Raw genomic sequence first — 22,024 nt, 5'->3', positions numbered from 1 at the left:
GTTCTGTTAAGTAAGATGGCTATCAGTAGGTAATGTTCTAAACAGATTTTTTCAACTACTGGACGCAATCAATCAATTTCTGCAATAAAAAGGAAAAATCTTTTCTTCAGCTGGATGAGCAACAGTGGCTATTATAAATGATCTTTTTCACTGATGTTCTCCGTTTACAAACATGAAATACATCATAAACTTACTTCTCATTTGCGGCAATCTGTGTTCAGATTTCGTAACAAATTAAGACTTTTTTTGGAAAGACCTTAAAACTAAAACATTTGCTCATTCCATATGCACTAAGAAAATTACTAAAAGGGTTCCTTTAGTTCAAGTGCAAATAAAACATTATTTAAGAAGAATGCCTGACCTTGCTGAAGAAATAAATATCAGATTTTCATTCTTGGACAATCCTTTCCTTGTCCATATTGTGGAAGATGTCTCTCCGGCTTCAGCGCCAGTTATTAAGGATTCAACAGTTGTACCTACTCGAACATTAAGAGAATGAAGGCCTGAAAGGTTGAAACATAGCAGTTGTTCAAGTGTTGAATTTTGGAAGAAGGTTCCAGAAGAGAAATATCCGCAAACAAGACAGTGTGTCAAGAAATTGATTACTTTTGGGACCAATTGTATATGTGAAACACTATTCTCAACACTCAAGCTTATCAAATCTAAATGTCAACGTGTACTGTCTGATGAACATTTATGTGAACTTGCATGAAGTGGGCTCACCGTTATTAGCCAGGTTTAAAATAGCTCTCAGCAAAAGTAAACACTCGAAAATGCACGTCACAAATGTAAATTACAATTTCTTGTTGTGCAATAAAATAGTTCAATAATGTTATTTTTAAAATACTATAATCACAACTTTATTAAAATTGCTTCCCATTTTAAAGAAAGCTTTCTTTCTGTAATAATCCTTATTTTGATCATTGCATTGTTCCTTGCTACGAGAATGTACTGGCACAGCTACCACATTCCTTACGCAAAGCTTCCAATGTTTACCGCTATCCAGAAAATAACTTACTAATCTGTAGCTTGGGCGCCGATTAACTTCGTGCATATGAAAACTGCGTGCCGGAGCAGCGCAATAATTATTCTTTCTTCCAAATCACGTTTCTTATTTTAGACACAGGAGGAAGAGAATGTGTTTATGTTAACAAATTTCTGCAGGTTTCATTTGTCATCCCTTCGGCTGTTCCTTCTGCAGAGCAATGTGGAAAAAAAGTCTAATTCATGTGCCAGACGCAAGTCCCTGTATCAATAGAATAATTGTTGCAATGAGCTGGCGACGTATCCGGTGGTTCGCAATATTTTACGGTATTATTCCATTCCGGTAGAGTCATTCAATAATATTTATACTGCCGTGCTGTTTGTTTTCTTTTTTGAGAAAACAGAATAGCTTGTTTCTGGTAACAAGACAATTTCATTACTAACTAGTACCACCTCTTAGAATTTATCAATGATTCGTACAGTGATTTCCACTGTCTTCAGAAACTTGTAGGATTAAATTACATTTTGATTTTTATTTCAATCACTAACTAGCACCCTAATAATGGAAGACATGAATTTTTTTTATTTTACATGATGGTTTTGTGTTACGCAAACATAGATCAGAAAAAGAGAAGGGATTTCTGTGTGACCGCAAAAATAATTTTCAGGTTCTTGTAAATGGCGAAGATAAGTAAAGCGCGAGCAGACAGTTTAACTTTTCATAACGACACAACTATGTATTGACCATTTTGTTATTACACGCCGCCCCATGGAGTCTGTTCCATGGTCAAACGACGGTTTGTTTGTACGATTCTTCTGAGTGAATGAGTTCTTAAAAAAGAAATTTAAAAGTTTAGTTTTCGTATTGCTAACTTCATCAGCCACACCAGACTGGCTAACGAGTTACTGACTGGAAACCTTGGACTCACTTAGCGGTTTTTCACAGGATAACAACCTTTTGCTAAGGTATGACGTGCCAAATCTTTTGCTAAGGTATGACGTGCCAAATCTTTTGCTAAAGTATGACGCGCTTAGATCTTTTCACAGACACACGAATCTCTACTAACCTTTGCTTGTCGTCATTTGCCTGTTTTCTTTTTAACCGAGGGTGCAACATCCTCTGCTTCCTCAGCATTTTTCGAATTTCGTTGTTAAACCCTGGTGGGTCTCTTCCGTCCTTAATCCACTTACTAGTACATAATTCTCCAGACCACGATCTACAATCAACATAAGCTATGCTCATGATTCCTCTGAATCAATCTTAGTGGAACTAAGTGATGTTATTTCACTGGCTAAGCGTGATGCTAACAACTACTTATGTGAAATTCTCTCCTAGCCTTCTTAAATGATTGATTAACTTTCGTAACCATACTTGCTATAATGACATAATCATCACTAATCCCCATCCCTATACTGAGGCTTTCGATAAGCTATTTGCTGTTTCTAGCTAGAAGGTCTAAGATATTTCCATTGCGGGTGGGCTGCCAACCTAGTGCTCAAGACATTTTTCAGAAAACGTATTCAGTAGTACCTACGCGACTGTCTGTCTGTGGCAGGCGTTTCCGGCTGATGTTCTCGTGTTGCAGGCTTTCTGCTTCCACGCGAGAACCACAGGATTCATGATTTGACCCATTACCATAGCAAGTCCATCATTGGTGCTGGAATATCCCTATTCCTTAATGATGTCCATGACATCGTCCTCATTCGTCGCTAGGGCCGTGACCGGCTGTGACTTTCGACCACCAAAGCCTGTCAGTTGCTGGTTGGTCAAGACAAGCGTGCACGTGGTCGAAGCAATGTCCAAAGCACAATCGTCTGCCGGCGTTCAGACCCGAATCTTTGCACACGTTCTCCTACTGGGATGTCGCTATGCTGCTTGGTGTTGACTGTCAGCTGACTTCTCGGAGGCCATGCGCCATCCAAAGTACTGCCGAGGTGTGGACTTTTACCAAGCACCTGGTCTCATGTTGTCGATTGGAGTGCCGCCAGACAGCGAGAGTAGTACTTGCAGAGGTGGCGTCCTGGTTTTCCAGCGATAGCAGGCGGCATTGCATCTGCTATGGTTGCTGGCTTCCTACCTGCAACCATTGTGTGTGGTGCACAGCCCGTCGACAGAAGTCTACAGCCGAGTGGCCCTCAGTCCCTTATTTGCAAATTCTGGAAGAAGTCCTGTGAGTGTTCGGCATGACGTGTGGAGGAAACTTAGTTTCTAAGATTGCTTTATTGGTTTTCACCCAAGTACGCAGACCTTATTGAATCTTGGAGTGAACACATGGTGCGTAGTTGGGCGATCACTCGGTGTAGAAATAATTCAAAAGCCAAGATCGCTTAAATACTGTTTACTGGATAACCTCTTTCAACACACTAAAGTTGCCATCATCTACATTCCGATCCGATGATGGCCCCTTTAGTGTGTTGAAACCGGTTTTCCAGTAAACAGTATTTAAGCGATCTTGGCTTTTGAATTATTTATTATTGAATCCGATGAGCTTGAAGATTGTTGAACTTCAACTAGTCGTGTTTCATTACAAAATAAGTGTCTTGGAATACCTCTTACACCGATTTGGAGAAGTCAAATAGAAGTAACTGCGGTAGAGGACATAAATACGTTTTACATAGGCACTTTCATGTGATGTAAACAATCTCATTTTAGCTATTTTAAGGTGCTCTTCTGCAGAGGCTCACGGCACGTTTTAAGAGCTAAGGGCCAAAACTTGCTTTGATATAAGTCGTTTCGTGAACATTTACCATCTAATATACATAATGAGTTACATGGCCGTTTGCGTGCCGAGTATTGCTTACGTTCAACCTTTTTTTGGCAGGAATTTTCGTTTTCAATGCTAGTCAGCTGTGGGGATTTCACTTTGTGTAAACATTTACGTTACTATTTTGTAACTCTGCTCTCGTATATTGTAGTAAATTGAGCTGCTTGTTTGGCTTTTCGTGACGGAATTAGTAAGTTATACAATTAGGCGTGAATGATATGAAAAGCTCTGAACAATGTATTAAGCTCTTTGATCGGTTGGCTTGTTGCAGAGAAGGAAATTTTTCTTATATTTGATAATTTTGAAAAAATGTAAAGGTCTAATTTGGGAAATAATGATTTTTGTTGTTTCTAGTTCACACTCAAGATTTTCTTTTAAATAGTCCAAATTTCCTTTGTTCATACCTCTTGAAGCAATTTTATATTTTATGCGCTAGTCCTCCCGCTCCCAGCTCCATGCACTGCCAACATTTCATTGTGCATCTGGCTGATTCAACAAGGATCGTTTTCACTGTAACATTTCACTTAAGAAGAATAAAGAATGACTTACTGCTTAAAAAAAAAAAAATTCGCTATCTTTCTTTAGGATACTGTTATCAGAATCACAGGATGTCTCAGTTTCATTGAATATCTTGCAACGTACATCATCCAGTATTGCTTGAAAGGGAGCACAACTTGAATATCTTGCAACGTACATCATCCAGTATTGCTTGAAAGGGAGCACAAATTGAATATCTTGCAACGTACATCATCCAGTATTGCTTGAAAGGGAGCACAACTTCATACATCTTCTAATCATGTGCACACAAGCTACATTTCATCACTTGGGTGTTCTCATTCTCATATCCAAACTGAGAGAGCAATTTAGAATCTTGTGTGCTTGTCAAACAGTCAAATACAGGTACTAGTTTCCTCCTACCACGCTATCAGCGTTGCTCTCCAAGAAGCACATGTCACTGGCACCTATTTCCCAACTATTCAAGATGCAATGCCGAATCGATATCGGACAGTTATTTGCTAAGCTTCTGATGCCACGTACCTCAAGAAAATTATCAAATACTTACCTAACTCATGTAACACAGAATCGACAGTGTACTGGGTGCATACAGGCACTAGGATGTTATAAGTAGGCTTTCAATTGTGATTCTCATACTGTCCAACTGGAAATCTCCTTGAATACGAAATTAAATTTCTATCGCGCCAGAGTCTACCATGGCAAAAATAAGTATCAGTTAAAGAACAATACTGTAATTCTTCACTGTGTGGTTGTTGCAGTCACCGGCAATTATTGCACAGCGATTTCATACCCTTAAAATCTTGCTAGGAATGGCATGGGAGAAACTAGGTTATGTGCTGGAAATAGCGTAATTTCTTACAATGGAATTCTAAGAACGTCGCAATCGAGATAACTAAGAGGCTTTAAATACCTCCCACAAACGTTACAGAAACTTCCTTGGGACATTGCAGTTAATTGGTACAGTATGCTGCATCCTGTTACTTCATGTCACCAACCAGTTTTAAAATAAGAGCGGGGTAAGGCCTTCCTTTGAATTCGTATTAAAATCCGCCTGCTGTGGTGGAGTGCACCACTCACAGTGGACAAAGGTGACGAGCACCTGTCTACATTCCAAACTGCATTCCTGCAGGTATAGACAAGTGCCATGTGGGTGCGCCTGGCCATTGATGGAATATGAAGCCAGCGGCCTACATAGTATCATACAGAATGATGCCATGTGAAGTATGTGACTTAGTTGTATCATGAAAGTTGCCCACACTTCAAGAAAACGGTTCTAAGACCGTAAATTTATTTAAGAACTTCATCTAGAAGAGAGTGATTAAGTAAATTTTATTTATTTGCACTCCAAAGAAAGGAGGTTTTACTTCGGAAGTTCATTAAAGAAATTATGTCAGAATTTGGTAATGAACATCAAAGAAACAATAATTGCAAAAAAAAATCGCTAAGAAGTTTCGTAAATAATGATGGTACTGGCTTTAATTTTATTCATTAATAACTGTTGTGCTGTCTTTTAAACTGTGTTGTGAATGCATAGATTTAGCAGCGTCCAACACAAATATTTAAATATACCTACAGTTCTAAATTGACATTCAATTACTGCATTACCTCGCTAGAATATGGCATGAGCATGAATGTGAAATAAATTGAAACAACCGTTTTCATGAGTTGTCTGTAAAGAAGTGTATCTGTTTAAAATTATTCAATTATGTTTGTTGACTACTTTCATAAAAACTTAGTTCACTCTTGAATATCACTTCACTTTTATAACACAGAGCCACTCAACATTGGAATCGGCGAATTTCAATGAAATGGTTTCTGAGCTTTAGCTGAGAAAGCTTTATGCTCTGACACCAGCAAAGAATGGTAGGAGTTAAAATAGTTTCTCATAGCATAGATTTTGATATGCAGTCAAGTTACCTTTATGTGGATTCATTTTACAATGGCAAATATATTCATCAATTTAAACTCGCCACATAAAGCTTTCATGTAATGGCGGCAAGTAAATGAACATCATTGTATCACAGAATCGATCTTTTCCGATTACATGAAAATAACTGACTTAATTCGATGTGATAAAACATTACTCAACATTAAACAGTTGTTCTCAGCATTTTCAATCTTAAATAAAACTAGAACTCTTGCCAATAAAAACATACAAATAAATTACAGCTAATAGCAGCATTGCAGCTTGTCTGCAGCGAAGCAAAGATGCAATGCAGAGGATAAGATTGGTAATATTCTTACAAAAAATATTAAATAAACTTAAATCACATTACTCTCTATTTTTCTTCAATAATTTACAATAGATAGTTTCCATAATAGTAATAATACCAGACTTTATCATCGGTGGGAGATTAAAGTGCATCTTTCTGCTATCATGGCTACTCAAACAAGACGAAAAAATCTAACAAAAAATCAGTGATAATAATAATTATTCTTATAATTAAAAGATATTGTTTTAATTCCATTTTCTGTGACTTGTGAAGATACTATTACACTGTCTCTGCGCTAGCAAAACCAAACTGTTTCTCTGACAACACGCTGGTATGTCACAACATCACATATTGAAAATAATAATGAAAAATGTTTTTATCAGCTATGAAATAGGGGCATGGATGCTATACTGTGAAAGTCAAATAAACTTCCCCTTGGTCATGAGTGTATGGTAATATGACATTCTACTAAATGTAAATACAGTTCGTGTAGGTCGATTTGTGTCACATTTAAAGTTCTCACCGATAGTACGACTTGTCACCAATATCAAATGTGCCCTTTTAGACCAATTGGCCTAGGTCCACTGCGTCTTGAGAGGAATGAGGGAGAAATCTGGCAACATTTCATGATGTTAAAGGCTGATGTCATTGATGATGTCATCGGTAATCTGCCCATAATGCAGCCTGTGCTCAAACTCCCCTTTCTCTACTACTTACGCTAAATGGCCAGATGCCATCAGAAGACATTGTGACATCAGATGCTGAGGTCTGTGCAATGCATTTGTCTCATGCAATCTTGCTGGAAATCGTTTCCTGCTGCCCCACAGTAGACTGCTGTGGAGATGATGTGACATCTGTTCAGTAAACACTTGTGGGCGTCCTGCGACATGCTGTACATGTGTGGAAACACTGTGAGACTGCACATCAACGCTCAGAAACCCTAATTCTTCTCTAATCTCTGATATGCTATGATCCAGGAAATTATCGACCCATATTCCAAATGTTTAATTCTTGATGTCCTTTTATGTTTACACACTTATCCGTAATGTACTGCTGAAACATTGTTTCTACACTCGTGCAGTGCTGGGGCACCCAAGAAAGATTAATATGGTACTGGAAAGAGCATCAGAGTGGCAGATAAAGACGGCAGGCAGATATTGATTAGAGCAAGTGCATATTTAGAGGCTGTTAGGAATTGCAAATATGATAAGATGGTGTTATAATAGGAAAAATGTGAGACTACCAGAGATGGAAGAAACGGAAAATAAGAAACAATTATGAGGTGCCACGCACATTTGGTTACTGCGAAGTGAGCAGGTAATATTAGTCTGCTGGATTGTAAACATTATGAGAAGTAATAAATAATAATTTCCATTCAATCATTTTTTTAACTTTCTTTACCTTTGAGCACCTCCTCATTTGTTTCATGAGCCACTTACCACAATGTTTATGTATGTATGCACATATATGAGAAGGAGAAACAAACGCTAAAAGCTTTGAAACTAAGGTTTTGTATTGCTTATATTCATACTTGTTGCTTTTCTCTTGCATTCAAATAATGCTGCTTCAATCATATCTTTAATTCATATAATAAAAAAGAACATTCACAGCTTGTTACATGTACAGAGTGACTTTCTCCAAAGCTTTAATGTGTAAACTGTAGGATGATATTGCAAAAAATGAATACACATAATAAAGTTAGCAGTTATTTAAATCAGTGATCACTACAAGAAAAAAAACTTAGAGTAAGTCATTGTTTTCCTCTCTATTAACGACCAATTTTCACAAAATATTTTGTTTGTATAATTCATTTTTATTACTTGCATACTTTTACAGTCTCAATGTATCATATTCATAAAACTTTTCTTAGTTCTTCTACAGTAAAGTAATTTCTTTCTTTCTGGAATACAGTCCATACCTGTGTGAACCAGGTCATTGCCCCTCTACCAATCACGATGAACATTCACAAATAGACTAGTGTTAAGCGTTCAGAAGCTAATTAAAGGTATACACTCAAGCTGCAACAAATGAATTCTCTTTACATATTGAAATATTATCCTGTTCTTCGTGTGTTTTAGACTGGAGAACAAAGCTTGACCCTTCATGGAAGACGCACTGAACCACCAACCAAACACCATAGTGGTCATGAAGAACCCATGGACACGAATTTCATCGCCTGCGCCATGCTGAAACAGAGTCGGATGTATTAAAATGTATCATATATTCATAAGGAAAAAAAATTAACAAAGCAAAACGGTCAGTTCGAAACGTTTCTGACAGCACAACATTTTTTACTGCTTTCATTGCCTTCTGAGCATAATTATTATGCCATTTACATTCTCAAATAAGGCATTTGGTTGCTATAAAGGCTTACTCTACTTGTAATATAAATAACTCAGCAATAAACTTTCAAAGTAGTATCACATTGCTTCCATAGAGTGATCGTAATTGCTTACTACATATGTAGTCAGTGATTGCTGAATCAACACTAACATCTTTCACTTGTACCTTATTGTTATCCTAAAGCTTAGTACATATTAATGAATAACTCATTTCTTGATATCCACTACCTGAGTACATCAACTTCTACACTCAAAACTCTACATTGAGAAGCGAAAGCTGCGGAATTTCCAGTCCTCAGGTCTAGAATATTCTGAGGGGCAGCTTCTGCACATCGTAGCTATATGTCCTACGCAGTTGACTGAATTCATACCTGAGTATCTCCAAGGCCAGTCATTATTTCTAAATTAGACATTCTGCCTTCAGGAGAACGACAATGTATTCTTGTTGTGACATTACAGATTACAGAAATACGAGTGTGAAGCCATGTTTTCAAGCATTGCCTTCTTCTCTGGAGCAATATCGACATGGCCAGCGACCTTAACTCCCCTACAACAGCGACTATTTGCCATCATGAGACTGGTAATTATGAAGTGTCACAGAGAAGTTAGAACAAAATATATAAATGACTATTCACAAAGTATGATGATATTTTGTTTTAGGGAGTTTTGTTTATCTCTGTGGGCATTAGTAAATCTTATTTTCTATATTTTTGTCCATATAATAGTTTATACCGCATCCTCAGAAATTGAAGCTGATGGCCTACATATGTGAGATGCTATTTATTGTTTTTTGAGTGAGTGGGACATTTCCCAGGATGAGTTCTGATTTTAGCTTTCTTTATTGATATAATTGATGTAATTTGTACACTGATTTTTGTAGCTCATCTTCACTTTGTTGCAAAACTATTGCATCATCTGCATACACAATGGTAATAACATATTTGAGGCGCTGAGAACCATAGTGACCTAAGGCACACCGTCATCGATTCAGAAGTTCTGGCATGTATGCATGCTCTGTACATCTATTGATCTTATTGTCAATTTGCTTAATCTTTACCTGTAACCCCGCACCCTGTATATGAGCATCCATGAAAAGCTGTCTCACTGATTTTTCGGATATCCATCTCCACACAGACCCAAAGCACAAAACATAATTTTGTTGCTCCATGCTGCTCAGTCTTTATCTAAGGTTGACAACACAATTTAGCATCTATATCATGTATGTAGTAGTAATACTTCATATTCGTAGGTGTATCAGCCTTATATCTTAACTTCAAGTCACAGAATATGCTTACTAAAATAATTACAATGTGAACCATGAAGTGTTGGAATAGGTCATAACTGTATGTTGAAGCATTTCGTATTTGCTCTTTATGTTCTTATTCTAGCTCTATGTTCGTTACGAACTTTACAACTGTCAAAAGACGCTATGGTCACTAAACTATGTATCAGAATATTGTAAAATAATACAAATAATGAATATATTTTAAATATTAATTAATATTTCATAAGGTAAAATGGGCGCATTACCTTTTTGCAGCGTAGGATGTTGACACTTGGTTAAAAAACGATTCTGACAGATGAGATGCAGTTCGTCTATACGCTTGAGTTCCACAAACATCTATTTTTCTCCCTTCCTTTTCTTGGCACTACTCTGAAGTGCATGTTAGACTGAATGTGGTGTCATTCTTTGTTGCCTGTTATATGATAATTATAAACTTAATGAATGCTCATGGTAATTACTTAATATTTTAAACGTTTCCTTCTCCAAAATTATTTTCTAAATGTTTTTACAGCAAAAATCGTTGAAGTGCGTGAATCAAACCGGTCGTTTTAACACAGTGAGCCTATTGATCAGTCATCATTGTCACTGATTTAATTACACATCGCATGATCAGTGATAGAATCTACCTTCACTTAAAATTTTTATTACCAAGTCCGATATGATTTTTCAGAGACATTTTTCTACAAGGCCAGTATTGGCTTTGAAATTCTTATTTGTCTATTGGTGATCATGTATCACTTTATTAACGTCGGACCGACAATCGCCACTAACGCCGAATTTTGTGCTCTTCTCATCAGTAAACTTTAAATTCCCCATCTCAATTTATTTCCTATACTCCTTACCAGAAACATATCTAAAAAGGGAGTCCATCAATAAGGACAGGCACTACATACAGCGAACTGACAACTTTATAGCTACAAGTTCATCCACATGAATGCATTACCTTCTGAAAATACTTATTCCTCTATTTACAGTGGTGCACCTAACTGTGCAGTATGTATAAAATCTTTGTTTGTATACTACTCAGTACTCAGTGCTCAGAGCAGTGACTCATGGGAGCTCCTGTAAATGGGAACTGCTTTTACTGCCACTCCCATCAGCTACTGCACCTAATGTCAGCCTAGTTTGCATAAAGTGTATAAAATTATCTTTCAAATCCTTAACATGCAATACTAATAGCAGCTGTCTACTATCTTATATTGCGCATACCTCAGGCAGTGTTTGCATGTGAAGAACCCTCAATATGGATGATAAAAATGCTCATTTCCTTAAGATGTCTGGGTAGACAAGTTGTATACAGACTGTTTCCTTTCTAAAATTACTAAATTAAATGGTTTTCGATAGGAGTTCACCTGGTTTCCAATAACTTGTATATGTGTTTCCTGAATGAAACGTTTTCTGAAACATTTCTGGTTACTGTAAAGAAGATCAGTTTGATCAAGAAAAGACATTACTTTTTAATGATACAGGTACTGCGAATCTTCATCGTAATATCTGTGGTGCATGGTAGCTGAAATATTATTAAGCTCTACAAACCCAGTGCAGGAAGATCCAGTCGTGTACACTCTTTTTGTTAGGCCAATGATGATCCTGCCTCGTGTTTTAACAAAACACGTCTACTGCTGACAGAGCGCTTTCATCGCATTTTGGAGCTTGCCATTTGTTTTTAGTGACAAAAAAGTCGTAACAAAAGACACTTTAGAATTTTTATTTAAAGGTAAGTCTGTAATTGTTTATGGATGGAGGGGGAGCCATAGTAATACTCTATTGGAAACTCGCGCTAAACATGCCAGCTTCCAATTTCAGCGGTTGGTTCTCTTCTACTTCCTATAAGCAAGAAACACTTACAGGAAAACAGGCATCAGTTTAGCTGCCAAATGCTTCAGTGTGAGGCAAGTAAAACTGGTCGGTTTACTGTAAATTTCTAAAGGCAGAAAATAAGAAGGTACGCATATAGTTATTACTGATCTATTTTCATCTGAATGTGTTTTTAAACTATGTAATTCCCTGTAGCCTTGCATGTATTTGCTCTGAAAATATATTCTCAATGCGTTAGTGTGCAGTGTCAGACTGGAGTAATAGTGCGTCTTTTGAATGAGATCAGGTGCAATCGATTTCCCACATTTAAATAAATTTCACGATATTATTAATTTTGTAACAGGCTTTATAAATGTATATTGTCGTGGAAATTTCTGTATTATAGTAACGTGATAGTCACCTCATTTCACAATTTCCTTCATCAGAGCCCCAGTAATTTATTTACTTCACAGAAGCTATAGAATAATGATCAAAAATATACCTGAGTTTCTCTTGATTTTCGGTAGAATTGAATCCAACCAGTAATCAAAATGTTGTATAACACACAGCGAATCAAGCTCTTCCTGATGGTTCTCAATCTTCTACATCTGAAGCAAAACTTTTAGTGATATCTCACCAATTCGCAAATAGATATCCAATATAAACTAAAAAAGCTAATCTCTTTCCAAGCATGCTTCTGAAGGCCCAGTGGTAACGACTGACCACTGTGTCATCCTCAACTGATCGGTGTCACTGGAAAACTATGTCAAGAGATTTGTTTCCAAGATTAGCAATTATAGGAAGAGCAAAATTAGCTAAACTTAATTGTTTGAGAAGTTCTTCCAATTCATATTTTAATCAATATATACACCAAAAAACCTGGAGCATTCCAGCGTATTGACTGACTACTGCTTGTGGGCTATATCAATTCTTGGTATGATTATGTTCATTAGAACTGAATAAGAGGTTGTTTAAAAAAATAGGGAGGAACCCTTTTCTTGTTAATCATTATTAAATTATTTGGAAGACATCACTTACCATACCCTCTTTTGCTTTTTTTCTAATAGGATTTACTATAGCAGTAGTATCATCTGTAAAAATTTTGCTTGTTAAATATTATATGGAGTTTTTCACACTTCTAACATATAGACAGATAACCCCAATTTGAACCCAGTGGAATTGCCATTGTGATTTCTCCCCATCACTAAAATTTTCTAATCTTCCCAATTGTTTGAATTATTCACCACAACTTTTTTGTCTTCTGTTTGTTAAGTCTGATTTAAACCAGCTGTGCATAAAGCCATCAACTGCATCAAACGTGAGTTTTTCTAAGTGACTAACATCAACAAATCACAATCAAAAGATTGGTAAGATCACAAGAAATATCAGCTGGCAATATTCTGTTGTTTAGAGCTTGTACTGTGCATTTGATAAGTAAATGTATAAATAGCATCCTCAGTCAAGCAACCCTTCTGGTATCCAGACTGTTATATTCCAAGAAAATTGTTTCTACATAATGGTGTGACTACTCTCAATACACTAGTTTCTCAAATAATATGGAAAAAGATGTCATTAAGGAAACTGAACGATAATTGTTGAAGTCTGTCTTTTCACCTTTCTTAGGAAAAGATCCAAATGTGCTTATTTTAAACTGTGTGGAAAAATTCCCTGTACCATTGCTGCATTGCATTTATCACTAAGGACATTACTTACTAAACTGGAACAACTTTTTAGAATTCAGTTGGGTGTTTCATCAACACTAGAAAGGCATTTCTTTTTTGGATTTTTTCTAATTCCATTAATTTCAGTGGAGAAGGTTTGTGCTACTTCTAGTTGCTTAAAGTTTCATCTAATGACATTTCTGATATATTCTGTTGCTTCTTCAGGTGTATCATTTAATACTAGATTTCTTGCTACATTTAGAAAGCAATTGTTGGATGTACAAGTAACTTGTGCATTATTAGTCACATTATTGTCCTGTAGTTTAATTGTTATGATATTTTATACACTGACTGATTTATGTTTCACATTATCCCATACAGTTTTAACCTCATTATTTATTTCTCTCAGGACATATGTACATATGGAAATTTTAATGACCTTTCTTAAAATACCATAGTATTTTTTGTAGCATGCAAGTTATGTTGCATCTTGAATTACTTTGGCCATTATATAAATTTCCCTCTTCATAGGAGATTCTCACTCTCTTAGTTATCCACAGCTTACTTCTTTTTTAAAAGATGTCTTTTTAATGAAGCAACTATCCAATATTCATACAATTTTAACATGGAATAAATTAATTTGACAATATCATCTTTTTCATACATAAATCATTCCATATCACATCTTATGTTACTCTTAAAACATTGTGTCCTGTTCTCATTGATAAACCTCACTGCTTTATATAAACCTGTTGAGTGCTGTAAGGAGCCTCACTGTTTATTTCCATTAAAAGTGAATCATGATTAGAAAGACCAAAAGAATTGGGTACACATTAATTGTTTGAGCCAAGCATATAATATTTTTGTCACTGGGAGTCCTAGTATCTTGCTGCACATGAATTGGAAAACTTTCTACTTTAAGCAGATTTAAACAGAAAAATAATGATTCTAGTTCATTTTTACTGTCTGTATACTTTCACAAATCTATACAAGCAGCTCAATAATGTGTCTACATTTCCAATAAATAGTTGAAATTTTCGTAAAGGGTATCAGTTGATTCTTACAATTGTCAGAAGTGTTACAATAACGGCTTACAAGCATATGCTTTTAAGATCTGATCAACACAAAAACTATTTCTTTCAAATTTTTTTAAACTTTATGTCCAACTTTTACATATGCTGCAACTCCTTCTCTTTCTATGTTAACTCTACACGAAAACGATGCTAATCTAGAATTTCTGATAACTAACGTCTCCATCCCTATGGTTACTTTGTGTTGAGAGAGGCACAGAACACCTCCAGCTTCAGAATTTTCTACATTTTCTAGGCATACGAGAAGCTCATCTATTTTGTTTTCCACTCTCTAATGTTCTGCTGATACAAATTAATTTAGTTTTACTGGAATGTGTTACATACTTTATGGTTTTGTTGTGCTCTGATTTCTTTCAACACTATCTGTCTATGACCTAACTCTAACATAAAAAAGTGTCTCTTTGACTCCAGTAAGCAAAGCGATTTGGTCTTGGGTGCTTTGACTCCCCTTACACTTTCTGCAAGATGCTCAGCTAATCTTTTCTTCCCCCATATAGTCAGGAGCTGGCCATGATTTGTGTATCCTCATCTCCCAATTTGCAACAATGGCAATGGCACAGAAATGATAACTTGTTTCAGTGAAAGCAATCTCGTCAGGTTTTTGTTAATATGACTAACATCTGTGTTAAGCCAGTCCTGGTCATGGTGCTGTCAAACCTCCACAAACCTGAACGTAAGTTTTACATGACAGAAGACGCAAAACGAATAAAAACTCGAAAACATACTATATCTGTAAGAACAGTGTTAAGCTGGTACTATCCAGAGGTTATGGAAAATACTGCAATTTACCTAAGAAATGCGTAGCGTTCTGCAACTGCTGATGTTTATACTAGAGAACTTGGACTGCGACCGTCCGCCAAGCCTGCCAACTGCCAGTTGGTTGAAATTGCATTGTAGGTAATGAACAGGCTTTTAGTACAATTTGATCTATTTATTTTTCATTGTATTCATGCCTTTTCATTAAAACAAGGTTTTACATAAAGCATATAAACAGTAAAGAAGGAATTTTCACTCCTCAGAGGAGTGTGCGCTGATACAGTACTTCCTGACAGATTGAAACTGTGTGCTGGACCGAGTCTCAGACTTGGAACCTTCCCTTCCACGGGCAAGTGCTCTACTAACTTTTTTCCCTACTAAGATCCTCACTTTCCTCAATATACCTAACTAAAGAAGAAGCTCCCAAAGAAATCTCCACCACTTCAGACCTTATCCCCTATCAATAAGGATTTTTTTTTTTTTGTCATCAGTCTTTTGACTGCTTTGATGCAGTTCGCCACGAATTCCTCTCCTGTGGCCACCTCTTCAAATCTGAAAGTGGCTGGATGCATTCGAATTTGTGTCTTCTACAGTTTTTATCCTCTGCAGTCCCTCTAGTATCATAGGAGTTACTTCCTGATGTCTTAAGAGATGTCCTATTGCCCTTCCTTTTCTTCTTTTTCAGCACTAGGGAAAATTATGCATGCATTTATGGAAGTGTGTTTTAACAAGGCGTGCATTTCATACATTGTGATTACAAGTCATGCTACGATAAAGTGTAAGAGTAACTCCAAGAACTTTTTCAGAATAAAAATGTGAAGTGCGTGATGGTTATAGAATTAAATCCCTTATGGTTAAAAATGCATTAATGATTCAGACTGAGATTTAACAACTACTACCATGTACAGTGTTACAAGAGGTGACTGCTATGCTTTCTACCATTACTGAAAGAGATAATATGATACATTTTGTAGGCAAGAACGGTAGCGCATGAAGTTAAGGAACTTTACTAAAGCTGCAGGCTGCACTGATGCGAAAAAGTGTAACTTTGCATCCAGGGTTGATGATCACACCAACATTGTCTTTACAGAAGAGACGAGATGAATATTTTAAATAAAAGGACACACACATAGGCGCCCCAAGCATGAACAGACAACTGATTAAAAGCAAACAGTAGTAAGGTACTGAAAATTATAAACGCCAAACCACAAAATGAGAAAGCACCAATAATGAAATCAGAGAAAGGTAGTGCATTTATCATTATTTCAGATGATGATTATATTTCTGAAACCATGTGTTCTTTCGATATTTCAAGAGAATTTTAAAAACTGTGCCAATCTGTGTAATTTCTTGTTCCTAACGACACATGCTTAAACATGTGTCATGATGATGAATCATCATTTCAAGTAAAGTCACACAAGCAGAGTTACTCGGTATGTCCGACAGTAAACAAGTGTTCAAGTCCAAATTATGAAATGAGTCGGTTCCTCAACAATAAACGCGAAGAGTATTGTAGATTCACAAAAGTGTATAACAAAGAAAACTCACAAGACCTGGTGGAGAAATTAAAAGCGATTAGTGTCATTAGATATCGTTAATCTTTATATCAATGTTCCAATAGATGAAACTTAATATGATTCGCAACTATTTATTGCGCCATAAAAACATAGTATGGGGTAATCAATTGAACTTTTTGAACTATTGCATATCGCCTTTTGTTTTAACTCCTTTATTTTCAATAGCAACTTCTATACCGAAGAAAATGGACTGGCGATGTGTTAATTCTCTTGCTGTCACACTGGCACAGATTTTTATAAATAATTTGGAATGTGGAATTTTACCATCTGACGCGTCCCTGGTACCAAAAATTGTAGCATATTATCGTTATGTGCACGATATTTTGCTAATTTGTGACGGGACTGAGGTTGAATTAGCAAATCTTAATTCTTCGTTTAACACACTACATCCAAGCGTTAGTTTCACAATAGAACAGGAAGTTAACTGTTCAAGAAATTGTCTAGATCTCACAACTGTGAGGCAAGATGATCACAAAGCACTCCCCATCTTTAGGAAACTAACTAGTACCAATATTATTATAAATAACGATTCATAGCATCCAAGGACTTATAAATGTGCTTATTTTCGTTCAGTCATTCACAGGCATTTGAAATTTTTTAAAAATAGGTATTGCTACTGGATATTCAGGGCGTGGTATCCTTAAGATGTGCGGAGCTATAAAAAGTAAGAAGTAAGCTAAAGCTAATGAGGTCAAAGCAAATATATCATCCTCGCTTTGAATGGACCAAATTGAGAAAAAAAGCTAAAATTTTAAAAAAGGTGAATATGAAGGTGGCTTTTAAAACGCAAACAAATGCTTGCAATATAAAGAGAGGGACCTAGTTATAAAATTTCGTTTTCATAAGATACAATGTGCCGAATGCGATAAGTATTATATTGCCAAGATAGGGAGGGATTTCTGTAAATGATATAGGCAACAGAGCTACGCACGAAATGCCAGTGCACTGTGGCAGCAGGTGCAGAAAGAAGGACAGAAATTGCGTCATATCAACGATGGTACTGAGGTATCGAGTTACTTCTACGTGGTCTATTTTTGGATAGTAAGGAGGAACTTGAGATCGATACATATAGGATTTGTGAGCACCATTGTATGTTAAGTGGGCAAGGGATGTTTGATAGAAAGTGGTATTTTGAATTATTTGAGGATACATTGAAAGAGTATAAGTAGTTCATGGTTTTCAGTCATGTACTTGTCATTTTTAACCTGTTCCGGTTTCCTCCCCCCCCCCCCCACCCACAACCCGACACCTCCTTAATCTATAATTTATTCAATGAAATTGTAGCATCGATGGCCTATAGTTTTTAATATATTTTCTAAAACTACTTGTATAACTTGCAATACTGGTCCCTTACTTTGTTGGATTCATCAATGATTGTAAGTGCACCTATATTCTATGACTGGTTAGGGGTTTTAAATTTGGTCATGTAACTTGCATAACCACCTCGCTCCTCCTCCCCCCCCCCCCCCTTCTGAGAACTCTGTAGCATGTTCTAATGATGTTACACATGAATAAAAAGTAAAAAATAGTCATGAGGTTGTGGCTTGTAGTCTATCTAAATAATTATATTCCTATCTAACATGTCTAATTTCTCTTCTATTACCTATGGATCATGCATACTGTACTCACCTTTAAATACTATGTCTATGGATATATGGATTATCTTATACAGTTACTTGTTGTATTTGATTGTTGTGTGTTTCTATACTGGTTTAACTTTCCTATGTCGCTTCAACTTTTCTTCCCCCCTTCCGTCCCCTGCCGCCCTACCAGTAATATGCTCTGACACAGCTCTAGTTCCTTGGGCCTCCAACACCCACACCCCCTCCCTTCTGCCTATTTCAGCACTCCCTCAATTAATTCAACATCTGTCTCACCTGTCCCCTTTCCTGCCCTCAGTGCCATTTCTCACCCTCCTACAACTATCCATACCCCGACCTCTACCCTCCCCAACACGTTTGTAAAAATTGTTATTTGTGATGTCCTATCCTCTAATAGTGTCCCATCTTTGGTCTCAGTAGGTTTTAGCTTTGAAATTCATTTTACATTTTAATTCAAACTTAAGTGTACACATCCTTCCTATTATATGTGGGTTATGCAGACAACATTTCCTCTTCATATAATATCTACTGAGTAATGTCACATTATGGCATATTGTATTTTAATAATGTTATGTTCTGCATTTTGCATTTTTCATTTCCTCTTTCTCCTCTTTTCCCCTTCCCATCCTACCCCCCTTCCTCTCCCAGATATATGCTGTGATGACTTTCCTATACTTGTAAACTTATCCAGGAGGTTTCAGCACAATTACCTTTATTGAAAGATAATAATTTACTGAAAAGAGAACATGGTCAGTTCTGTTCTAATTTCAATGTTATTGCATTTGTTGTATAACTCTAGTGAGTTGTACCATTAGAGCAACATTTCCTCCCCTTCTTACTTTACTTCTTGTCAGTGTTTCCATTTATTCCTTTCCTCGCCTATTCTCTAGAGAACTCCTCATTCCTTATCTATCAGTCCTCCTCATTTTCAACATTCTTCTATGACATTATATCTCAAATGCTTTAATTCTCTTCTTTCCCGGTTTTCCCGTTGTCCATGTTTCACTACCGCACAATGCTGTGCTCCAAACGTACATTCTCCAAAACTTCTTCCCCAAATTAAGTACTATGTTTGATACCAGTAGGCTTCTCTTGATCAGGAATACCATTTTTGCCATTGATAGTCTGTTCTTTATGTCCCCTTTGCCCTGTCTGTCGTGTGTAACTTTGCTGCCTAGGTAGCAGAATTCCCTAACTTCATCTGCTTCGTGGTTACCAATCCTTACGTTAAGTTTTTCGTTGTTCTCATTTCACTTATTCGCTACTTTCGTCGATCTTCGATTTAGCCTCAGTCCATATTCTGTACTCATTAAACTCTTCATTCACTTCTATAGGTCCTGTAATTCTTCTTTACTTCACTGAGAATACAATTTCGTCGGGATATCTTTCATTGATTTCCCTTCACCTTGAATTTTATTTCTACTCATTACCCTTTCTCTTATTCTCGTAACTGCTTTTTCGTTGTATAGATTGAACATTAGGGGCGAAAAACCACACCCGTGCCTTACGCCCTTTCGATCTCCGTCACCCACTCTTATTCATTCCTCTTGGTTCTTGGAGATATTATATATTACCCATCTTTTCCTGTATCTTACTCTATTTTCCTGAAAATTTCGACACATCTTGCACCATTTTAAATTGTCTAACGATTTTTCCAGGTCGACAGATCCAGTGAACGTGTCTTAATTTTTCTTCAGTCTTGCTTCCTTTATCAACCGCAACGTCAGAATTGTCTCTCTGATGTCCTTGCTTTTCCTAAAGCCAAACTGATCGTCATCTAGCAAATCCCCAATTTTCTTTTCCATTCTTCTGTATACTATTCTTCTCAGCAACTTGGAAGCGTGCGCTCTTAAGCTGATTGTACGGTAATTCTTGCATTCATCAGCTCTTGCAACCTTCGGAATTGTGTGGATGATGTTTTTCCGAAAGTCTATATCGACAGATTCATACAGTCTACATACCAACACCAATGGTTGTTTTGCTGCCACTTGCCCCAAGGATTTGAGAAATTCCGATGGAATGTTATCTATAATTTCTGCGTTATTCGATCGTAAGTCTTCTAATTCTCTTTTAAATTCTTATTCTAATCCTGGATCCCCTGTCTCTTATATATCGACTCCTGTCCTATCACATTATGAGACAAGTTTTCCTCTCATAGCGGTCTTCAGTGTACTCTTTTCATCCATCCGCTCTCTCCTCTGCATTTAAAGTAGAATTCCCTTTTCATTTTTATGTTACTACCCGTGTCATTAATTTCATCGAAAGTTGTTTTGACTTTATTATGTGCTGACTCAGTCCTTCCAACAATCATTTCTTTTTCGATTTCTTCACATTTCTCCCGCAGCCATTTCGTCTTGCTTCCCTGCACTTCATATTTATTTGATTCCTAAGTAACTTGTATTTCTGTTTTCCTGAATTTCCCTGAACACTTTTATAATTACTTTCTTCATCGATCGCCAGGAGTATTTATTGTGTTATCCGTGGTTTCTTGGCAATTTTCTTCTTTGTACCTACGGCTTCCTTTCCGACGTCTGTGACTGCCCCTTGTCTCATTGTCTTCATCTGAACTGCCTAGTGAGCTATTCCTTATCACAGTATCTACAGCCTCTAAGAACTTCGAGTGTATCTCTTCTTTCCCTAGTACTTCTGTTTCCCACTTCTTCGCGCTTTGATTCTTCCTGACTAGTCTCTTAAACTTCAGCCTATTCTTAATCATTACTAAATTGTGATCTGAGTCTATATATGCTCCTGGGTCCGCCTTACAATTCAGTATCTGCGTTCGGAATCTCTGCCTGATCATGATGTAATCTAACTGAAATCCTTCCATCTCTCCCGGCATTTCCCAAGGATACCTCTGCGTCTGCGTCTTGTGATTCTGGAGTAGAGTATTCGCTATTACTAGGTGAAATTATCGCAGAACACATTGAGTCTTTCTCCTCTCTCAGTCCTACTACCAAGACTATATTGTCCCGTAACCCTTTCATCTACTTCTCCCCATACAACTGCATTTCGGTCTCACATGACTATTAGATTTTCATCTCTTTTTATTTACTGAATTACCAGTTCAATATCCTCATACACTTTCTCTGTCTCTTCACCTTCTGTTCGCCACGTCTGCATGTATATCTGTACCACTCTCTGCCCTCCTGTTTATTCGTGACGATTCATACTCCTTTTATACGATGTTCTGCTCCTTTTGATATTATCCTATACTCATCTGACCAGAAATCTTTGTTTCTATTCCATTTTAATTCACTGACCTTCACTGTGTGTAGATTGAGCCGTAGCATTTCCCTTTCCGGATTTTCTAGCTTTCCTACCATGTTCAGACTTCTGACATTCCACGCCCAGACATATGGAATGGTATCCTTTCGTTTATTATTCAGTCTTTTTCTCATGGTCATGTCCACCTTTGCAGTCCCCTCCCGGAGATGAA

At 36.8% G+C, this 22,024-nt stretch overlaps 1 protein-coding gene across 3 annotated transcripts in view; it reads right to left on the bottom strand.

Moving 5' to 3' along the window:
• Positions 1–8,420: 8,420 nt before the first annotated feature.
• The window catches only part of LOC126311360 (pacifastin-like protease inhibitor cvp4), an 89,748-nt gene continuing 76,144 nt past the window's right edge, over positions 8,421–22,024 (bottom strand). For 2 of the 3 annotated variants that reach the window (XR_007554756.1, XM_049992232.1), the window contains exon 3: positions 8,421–8,664. Coding sequence is in view for 2 of the 3 variants with exons in the window: in XM_049992232.1 (XP_049848189.1) it covers positions 8,648–8,664 (17 nt within the window). In the remaining variant the exon portion in view is untranslated. The remainder of the gene's footprint in view (positions 8,665–22,024) is intronic. The other variant, XM_049992231.1, reaches the window with a different exon arrangement.

The sequence above is a fragment of the Schistocerca gregaria genome, chromosome 1 (assembly GCF_023897955.1).
Source record: "Schistocerca gregaria isolate iqSchGreg1 chromosome 1, iqSchGreg1.2, whole genome shotgun sequence".
NCBI lineage: Eukaryota > Metazoa > Arthropoda > Insecta > Orthoptera > Acrididae > Schistocerca > Schistocerca gregaria.
Note: the sequence above shows the minus strand (reverse complement) of the source record. Positions and strands in the feature narration are given on the sequence as shown.